Genomic DNA, 9,276 nt, shown 5'->3' with positions numbered 1-9,276 from the left:
ACTGGAGGGTTACTGGGAGGGACTGGGGCGGTACTGGGAGGGACTGGGGGATTACTGGGGGCACTGGGATGTTACTGGGAGGGACTGGGGGAGCACTGGGACGTTACTGGTGGGCACTGGGACTGACTGGGAGGCACTGGGGGGGTCAGAACTCACCCTGGGTCAGCGGTCAGTCCCCAGGCCCCGCCCCTCGCCGCTGATTGGCCGCCGCAGCCGCTTGATTGGCAGCCCCTTGCATGGGGGGGGGTGTTCTGTCCCTCGCTGCCGTAAAGCGCGCTGCCGTGGCGTCGCGCCGTGCCGTAAAGCGCGGGCAGAGCATGGCGGCCGTGACGGTGCGGGCGGCGGCGGCGGAGCGGCCCTGGGCCGGGCCCGGCCCCGCGGGGCTGCACCGGGACTGGCCCGAGGCGCCCGTCAGCACCGGGGTGAGTGCGGCCCGGGCCGGGCTGGGGCTGGGGCTGGGGCGGGGGCTGGTTATGGGGCGGGGGGGGCTGGTTATGGGGCGGGGGGAGGGGTGTGGGGCTGGTTATGGGGTGGGGGGGGGGGTGTTGGTTATGGGCTGGGGGGTGTTGGGCCGGTTATGGGGGTGGGGGGTTGGTTATGGGATGGGGGGGGTGGTTATGGGATGGGGGGGGTGGTTATGGGATGGGGGGGGTGGTTATGGGGCGGTGGGGGGTGTGGGGCTGGTTATGGGGGTGTGAGGCCGGTTATGGGGTGGGGGGCGGTTATGGGGGGGTGGGATGTGGGGCTGGTTATGGGGGGGGGGGGGGCTGGTTATGGGGGGGGGGCTGGTTATGGGGTAGGGGGGTTGGTTATGGGGCGGGGGGGCCTGTGGGGCTGGTTATGGGGTGGGGGGGGGTGGGGCTGGTTATGGGGGGGGTGGTTATGGGCTGGGGGGGGGGGCGCTGGTTATGGGGCGGGGGGGTTGGTTATGGGGCGGGGGGGCCTGTGGGGCTGGTTATGGGGTGGGGGGGGGTGGGGCTGGTTATGGGGGGGGTGGTTATGGGCTGGGGGGGGGGGCGCTGGTTATGGGGCGGGGGGGTTGGTTATGGGGCGGGGGGGCTGTGGGGCTGGTTATGGGGTGGGGGGGGGTGGGGCTGGTTATGGGGGGGGTGGGGTTGGTTGTGGGGTGGGGGGCGGTTATGGGGCGGGGGCGTGGGGGGTGTGGGGCTGGTTATGGGGCGGAGGGGGTGGTTGGTTATGGGGTGTGGGGCCAGTTATGGGGCGGGGGGGCCTGTGGGGCTGGTTATGGGGAAAGGGGGGTCTGTGGGGCTGGTTATGGGGTGAGGGTGTGCGGGGCTGGTTATGGGGCAGGCGGATGTGGGGCTGGTTATGGGGGGGGGAGTTGGTTATGGGGCAGGGGGGCGGTTATGGGGCAGGGGGGTGTGGGGCTGGTTATGGGGCAGGGGGGCGGTTATGGGGCAGGGGGGGCAGTTATGGGGCACAAGGCGGGGGTGGTTATGGGGCGGTGGGCGGGTGTGTGGGGCCGGTTATGGGGCGGGACGGGGGGGTTGGTTATGGGGCGGGGGGGGAGTTATGGGGGGGTGGATGTGGGGTTGGTTATGGGGTGAGGGGGTGTGGGGTTGGTTATGGGGTGAGGGGGTGTGGGGTTGGTTATGGGGCACAGGGGGGTGTGTGGGGCAGGGGGGCTGGTTATGGGGCATAGGGGGGGTGTGTGGGGCTGGTTATGGGGCAGGGGAGGCGGTTATGGGGCATAGGGGGGGTGTGTGGGGCTGGTTATGGGGCAAGGGGGGCGGTTATGGGGTGGGGGGTGTGGGGCAGGGGGGTGGTTATGGGGCGGGGGGGGATGTGGGGCTGGTTATGGGGGGGTGTGGGGTTGGTTATGGGGCACATGGGGTGGGTGTGGGGCTGCTTATGGGGCAGGGGGGGCGGTTATGGGGCACAAGGGGGGATGTGGGGCAGGGTCCCCCCCCATGGGTCCGGTTATGGGGCAGGAGTGGGGGGTGTGGGGCAGCCCGTGGCCGTGACCTCATCGCAGCCCCTCCCCCCCCTCCCCCCAGACCACCATCATGGCCGTGGAGTTCGACGGCGGCGTCATCATCGGCGCCGACTCGCGCACCACCACCGGGTGAGGGGCGGCGCGGTGACGTCACTGATGACGTCACGGGGTGGGAGGGGGTGTCCCTGCACCACCACCGGGTGAGGGGCGGCGCGGTGACGTCACTGATGACGTCATGGGGTGGGAGGGTGTCACTGCACCACCACCGGGTGAGGGGCGGCGCTGTGACGTCACTGATGACGTCACGGGGTGGGAGGGGGTGTCACTGCACCACCACCGGGTGAGGGGCGGCGCTGTGACGTCACTGATGACGTCACGGGGTGGGAGGGGGTGTCACTGCACTACCACCGGGTGAGGGGCGGCACGGTGACGTCACTGATGACATCACGGGGCAGGAGGGAGGGTCACTGCACCACCACCGGGTGAGGGGCGCCGCTGTGACGTCACTGATGACATCACGGGGCAGGAGGGGGGTGTCACTGCACCACCACGGGGTGAGGGGCGGCGCTGTGACGTCACTGATGACATCACGGGGCGGGGGGGAGGGTCACTGCACCACCGCCGGGTGAGGGGCAACGCTGTGACGTCACTGGTGATGTCATTAGGAGGGTGGGGGGTGTCACTGCACCACCACCGGGTGAGGGGCGGCGCTGTGATGTCACTGATGACATCACGGGGTGGGAGGGGGTGTCACTGCACCACCACCGGGTGAGGGGCGGCGCTGTGACGTCACTGATGACATCACGGGGTGGGAGGGGGTGTCACTGCACCACCACCGGGTGAGGGGCGGCGCTGTGACGTCACTGATGACATCACGGGGCGGGAGGGGGTGTCACTGCACCGCCACCGGGTGAGGGGCAGCGCTGTGACGTCACTGATGACGTCACGGGGTGGGAGGGGGTGTCCCTGCACCACCACCGGGTGAGGGGCAGCGCTGTGACGTCACTGATGACGTCACGGGGTGGGAGGGGGTGTCACTGCACCGCCACCGGGTGAGGGGCACTGCTGTGACATCACCGGTGATGTCACAGGTGGGTGTCACTGCACCACCAATGGGTGAGGGGCGCCGTTGTGATGTCGTTGGTGAGGTCACAGTGGGGGTGTCACTGTACCCCCACCGGGTGAGGGGCGCCACTGTGACGTCACTGATGATGTCACAGGGAGGTTGGGGGATGTGTCACAGCCCTCACCCGTGATGTCACCGTGACGTCACACTATCCGCCATCGCCATGATGTCATCACCACCCCGTTGGTGTGACGTCAGCGTGATGTCACCCCGAAGCCTGGCGGGGGGGGGGATGGGCTATCCCTGGGCGCCCCCACCCCCTGCGCTGACCCCGCGCTGTGGGTGACCCACCTGGGGGGGAGGGGTGGGGCGCATGGTGACGCGTGCGCGGCGCCGCGGTGATGTCAGCGGTGATGTCACCCCTAAGCCTGGCGGGAGTGGGGGGGGGAGGGGGATGGGCTATCCCTGGGCGCCCCCACCCCCTGCGCTGTCCCCGCGCTGTGGGTGACCCACCTGGGGGGGGGTGACGCGTGCGCGGCGCCGCGGTGATGTCACCCCTAAGCCTGGCGGGAGGCGGGGGGGTGATGGGCTATCCCTGGGCGCCCCCACCCCCTGCGCTGTCCCCGCGCTGTGGGTGACCCACCTGGGGGGTGACGCGTGGTGACGCGTGCGCGGCGCCGCGGTGATGTCAGCGCAGGTCGTACGTGGCCAACCGGGTGACGGACAAGCTGACCCCCGTCCACGACCGCATCTTCTGCTGCCGCTCGGGCTCCGCGGCCGACACGCAGGCCGTGGCTGACGCCGTGGCCTATCAGCTGGCCTTCCACAGGTGCGGGGGGCTGGGGGGCTGGGGGGCAGGGGGCTGTGGGGTGGGATGCCGTGGGGCAGGGTGGGATGTGGGGGGCAAGGAGCTGTGGGGTTGGGTGCCGTGGGGCAGGGTGCTGTGGGGTAGGGTGCTGGGGGGTGGGATGTGGGGTGGGATGCCGTGGGGCAGGGTGCTGTGGGGTAGGGTGCTGGGGGGTGGGATGTGGGGTGGGATGCCGTGGGGCAGGGTGCTGTGAGGCAGGGTGGGGTGTGGGGTGGGATGCTGTGGGGGGTGGGATGCTGTGGGGCAGGGTGGGATGTGGGGGGTGGGATGCTGTGGGGCAGGGTGCTGTGGGGCAGGGTGCTGGGGGGGGTGGGGAGCTGTGGGGCAGGGTGCTGTGGGGTGGGATGCTGTGGGGCAGAGCACCCTGGGGTGGCGGGATGCCATGGGGCAGGGTGAGATGTGGGGGGCGGGATGCCGTGGGGCAGGGTGAGATGTGGGGGGTTGGATGTCGTGGGGCAGGGTGCTGGGGGGGGGGTGGGATGCTGTGGGGCAGAGCACCCTGGGGGGTGGGATGCCATGGGGCAGGGAGCTGTGGGGCGGGGGGGGGGCTGGGGGGTGGGATCCTGTGGGGCAGGGTGGGCTGTGGGGCAGAGTGAGATGTGGGGCAGGGTGCTGTGGGGTGGGATGTGGGGCAGGGTGCTGTGGGGGGTGGGATGGCATGGGGTAGGGTGCTGTGGGGCAGGGTGGGATGCTGTGGGGCAGGGTGGGCTGTGGGGTGGGATGCCGTGGGGCAGGACACTGGGGCAGGGTGGGATGCTGTGGGGCAGGGTGGGCTGTGGGGTGGGATGCCGTGGGGCAGGACACTGGGGCAGGGTGGGATACTGTGGGGCAGGGTGCTGGGGGCAGGGTGGGATGTGGGGGGCAGGGTGCTGGGCGGGGTGGGATGCCCTGGGGCAGGGTGCTGTGGGGCAGGGTGGGATGCTGTGGGGCAGGGTGCTGTGGGGCAGGGTGGGCTGTGGGGTGGGATGCCGTGGGGCAGGGTGCTGTGGGGTGGGATGCCGTGGGGCAGGGTGGGCTGTGGGGCAGGGTGCTGTGGGGGGTGGGATCCTATGGGGCAGAGCACCCTGGGGGGGTGGGATGCTGTGGGGCAGGGTGCTGTGGGGCAGGGTGGGCTGTGGGGTGGGATCCCTGCCCCACACCCTGCCCCACACCTCTGCCCCACAGCGTGGAGCTGGAAGAGCCGCCGCGCGTGCGCACGGCCGCCCGGCTGTTCCAGCAGAGCTGCTACCGCTACCGCGAGGAGCTGAGCGCCGGCATCATCGTGGCGGGGTGGGACCCCCGGCGCGGGGGGCAGGTAGGGGGGCTCTGCCCCACTGAGACCCCCCCCGGGCTGCCCCACAGCTCTGCCCCACTGAGACCACCCCCCCCAGCCCCATAGACTGCCACAGCTGGGCACCCCCTGACCCCACAGCTGATCGCCCCATAGCCCCCCCCCCATATCAACCCTGATCTCCCTATAGCCCCCAGCCCCATAGCCCCACACCCCCTGACCCCCATAGCCCCCAGCCCCACAGCCTGACCCCAAAAACCATAACCCCATAGCCCCCAGCCCCACATCCCCAGCCCCCTACCCTGACCCCCACACCCCCTGACCCACAGAGCCCCACATCCCCTGACCCCCATAGCCCCCCAGCTTCATAGCCCCCAGCCCCACAGCCTAACCCCAACAACCACAACCCCATAGCCCCCAGCCCCACATCCCCAGCCCCCTACCCTGACCCCCACACCCCCTGACCCCCATAACCACCCAGCTTCACAGCCCCCAGCCCCACAACCTGACCCCTGACCCCAACAGCCACAACCCCATATCCCCCAACCCCCTACCCTGACCCCCTACATCCCCTGACCCTCATAGCCCCCAGCCCCACAGCCTGACCCCAACAGCCACAACCCCATAGCCGCCAACCCTCCTGTACCCCAACCCCCTACCCTGACCCCCATAGCCCCACAGCCTGACCCCAACAGCCACAACCCCATAGCCTCCAGCCCCACATACCCAGCACACCTGAACCCCAACCCCCTACCCTGACCCCCGTAGCCCCCAGCCCCACATCCCCTGACCCCCGTAGCCCCCCAGCCCCACAGCCTGACCCCAACAACCACAACTCCATAGCCCCCAGCCCCACAGCCTGACCCCAACAACCACAACCCCATAGCCCCCAACCCTCCTGTACCCCAACCCCCTACCCTGACCCCCATAGCCCCACAGCCCCCAGCCCCACAGCCTGACCCCAACAGCCACAACCCCATAGCCGCCAACCCTCCTGTACCCCAACCCCCTACCCTGACCCCCATAGCCCCACAGCCTGACCCCAACAGCCACAACCCCATAGCCCCCAGCCCCACATACCCAGCACACCTGAACCCCAACCCCCTACCCTGACCCCCGTAGCCCCCAGCCCCACATCCCCTGACCCCCGTAGCCCCCCAGCCCCACAGCCTGACCCCAACAACCACAACTCCATAGCCCCCAGCCCCACACCCCCTGACCCCCACAGCCCCACACCCCCTGACCCCCATAGCCCCCAGCCCTTCTGTACCCCAACCCCCCTACTCTGACCCCCCCAGCCCCACACCCCCTGACCCCCATAGCCCCCCAGCTTCACAGCCCCCAGCCCCACAGCCTGACCCCTGACCCCAACAGCCACAACCCCATAGCCCCCAGCCCTCCTGTACCCCAACCCCCTACCCTGACCCCCCCAGTCCCCAGCCCCCCATAGCCCCCAGCCCCACATCCCCAGCCCTTCTGTACCCCAACCCCCCTACTCTGACCCCCCTAGCCCCACACCCCCTGACCCCCCCAGCCCCACAGCCTGACCCCAACAGCCACAACCCCATAGCCCCCAGCCCCACACCCCCTGACCCCCCCAGCCCCACAGCCTGCTGTCCCCCCAGGTGTACGTGGTGCCCATGGGGGGGCTCCTCCTGCGCCAGCCCTTCGCCGTGGGGGGCTCGGGCAGCTCCTACATCTACGGCTTCCTGGACGCCGCCTTCCAGCCCGGCATGACCCGCGCCCAGTGCCAGGAGTTCGTGGCCCGCGGTGGGTCCCGGGGCTGGGGGGGTCTAGGGGGGGTCCTGGGTGGGTTTTGGGGGTCTGGGGGGAGGTTTTGGGGGGTCCTGGGCGAATATGTGGGGCCTGGAGGTTCTGGGGGGGGATTTAGGGGTACACAGGGGATTTTGGGGGGCACACGGGGGGGAAGTTGGGTTCCTGGGTGGGTTTTGGGGGTCTGGGGTGGGGGGTTGTGGGGGGTCCTGGGTGAATATGTGGGGCCTGGAGGTTTTGGGGGGGGTCTGTGGGAGGGTTTAGGGGTACAGGGGGGATTTTGGAGGGACACAGGGTGTTTTAGGGGGCACACGGGGTGGGTTTTGGGGGTCTGGGGGGAGGTTTTGGGGGGTCCTGGGAGAATTTGTGGGGTCTGGAGGTTCTGGGAGGGGGTCTGTGGGGGGATTTAGGGGTACACAGGGGATTTTGGGGGTCACACGGGGGGGGGGGCTTGGGTTCCTGGGTGGGTTTTGGGGGTCTGGGGGGAGGTTTTGGGGGGTCCTGGGAGAATTTGTGGGGTCTGGAGGTTCTGGGGGGGTGTCTGTGGGAGGATTTAGGGGTACAGGGGGGATTTTGGAGGGACACAGGATGTTTTAGGGGGGCACACGGGGGGGCTGTGGGGTGGGTTCCTGGGTGGGTTTTGGGGGTCTGGGGGGAGGTTTTGGGGGGTCCTGGGAGAATTTGTGGGGTCTGGAGGTTTTGGGGGGGAGTCTGGGGGGGATTTAGGGGTCCAGGGGGGATTTTGGAGGGACACAGGGTGTTTTGGGGGGGGGTTTAGGGCTTTGTGAGGGGGGCTTCGATGGGGGGGGTCCCTTTGCAGGCTCTGACCCTCCCTCTCTCCCCTCCTCAGGCCTGTCCCTGGCCATGGCGAGGGACGGCTCCAGCGGGGGTGTGATCCGCCTGGCTGCCATCACCCGGGACGGGGTCGAGCGCACGGTCCTGGCCGGCCCTGACCTGCCTGGGGGAGATGGGGGCCCCCCAGCCTGAGGAGGGGGGGAACAAGGGGGCTGAGGCGAAGGGAGCGGGGGGGGGGGGGAATCCGTGACCAAACGGCCAATAAACGGCTTCCCCCCCCCCCCCCATCCCGGCCTCTCCCTGTGTGTTGTAGGGCCTGAGACCCCCCAAACCCCCCTGAAACCCCCTGAAAACCCCCTGAAAACCCCCTCAATACCCCACTCAAAACCCCTCAAAAACCTCCCTCAAAACCCCTCACCCCCCCTCAAAACCCCTCCAAATCCCTCAAAACCCCTCCAAAACCCCTCAAAACCCCTGAAAACCCCCTCAAAATCCCTCAAAACCCCCTCAAAATCCCTCAAAACCTCTCAAAGCCCCCTCAAAACCCCTGAAAACCCCCCCTCAAAACCCCCCCTCAAAACCCCTCAAACACCTTCAAAAACCCCCCTCAAAACCCCCCTCAAACCCCCTCAAAACCCCTCAAAACCCCTGAAAACCCCCTCAAAACCCCTCAAAACCCCCCTCAAAACCCCTGAAAACCCCCTCAAAATCCCTCAAAACCCCCCTCAAAACCCCCCCTCAAAAACCCTCACAAAAACCCTCAAAACCTCTCAAAGCCCCCTCAAAACCCCCTCAAACCCCCTCAAAACCCCCCCTCAAAACCCCTCAAGACCCCTCAAAATCCCTCAAACCCCCCTCAACCCCCCCCTCAAACCCCCTCAAAACCCCTCAAAATCCCTCAAAATCCTTCAAAACCCCTCAAAAACCCCTCCAAACCCCTCAAACCCCCCCCTCAAAACCCCTCCTCAAAACCCCACTCAAAACCCCCCTCAAACCCCCTCAAAACCCCCCTCAAACCCCCTCAAAACCCCCCTCAAACCCCCTCAAAACCCCCCTCAAAATCCCTCAAAACCCCTCAAAAACCCCCCTCAAAATCCCTCAAAATCCCTCAAAATCCCTCAAAACCCCCTCAAAATCCCTCAAAACCCCCTCAAGACCCCTCAAAATCCCTCAAGACCCCTCAAAATCCCTCAAAACCCCACTCAAAACCCCTCAAAATCCCTCAAAACCCCTCAAAAAACCCCCTCCCCTCCCTCCCCCTCTTACCCCCGTTCCCGCCCTTTCGCCTCAGAGCTCAGGCGGGAAGGGGAAAGGCGGGAAGGGCGCGCGCCGCCGGGGGGGGGCGCTGTGGTAGCGTCCGGCTCCCCCTCTATTCTCTCCATTCACCCTCCCCCCCCCCCCCCCCTTACACCACCACCCCCCCCGCGGGCCGAGCAATGGCTCCTCCCATACCGCTGTGAGGGGTGAGGCGAGGGCGCGACCACATCCCCCCGCGGGGGGGGTAGGGAGGGGGTGTTGAGGCTGTGCCCCCTCCCCAAAAGCATCAG

General features: G+C 68.2%; 1 protein-coding gene across 1 annotated transcript; it reads left to right on the top strand.

Annotated features, from left to right (window-relative positions):
* Nucleotides 1–317: 317 nt before the first annotated feature.
* LOC311204838 (proteasome subunit beta type-6-like) lies at nucleotides 318–7,993 on the top strand (the record flags this gene model as incomplete). The annotated part of the gene is made up of 6 exons (XM_084281181.1): nucleotides 318–422; nucleotides 2,019–2,086; nucleotides 3,721–3,852; nucleotides 5,056–5,185; nucleotides 6,787–6,931; nucleotides 7,785–7,993. The coding sequence occupies 6 exons, from the start codon at nucleotides 318–320 to the stop codon at nucleotides 7,919–7,921; spliced, it is 717 nt and encodes a 238-aa protein (XP_084137307.1). The 3' UTR covers nucleotides 7,922–7,993.
* Between the last annotated feature and the right edge of the window lie 1,283 nt (nucleotides 7,994–9,276).

The sequence above is a fragment of the Gallinula chloropus genome, assembly GCF_964237585.1.
Source record: "Gallinula chloropus genome assembly, contig: HAP1_SCAFFOLD_768, whole genome shotgun sequence".
Lineage (NCBI taxonomy): Eukaryota > Metazoa > Chordata > Aves > Gruiformes > Rallidae > Gallinula > Gallinula chloropus.
This window is presented reverse-complemented; position numbering and strand designations above follow the sequence as displayed.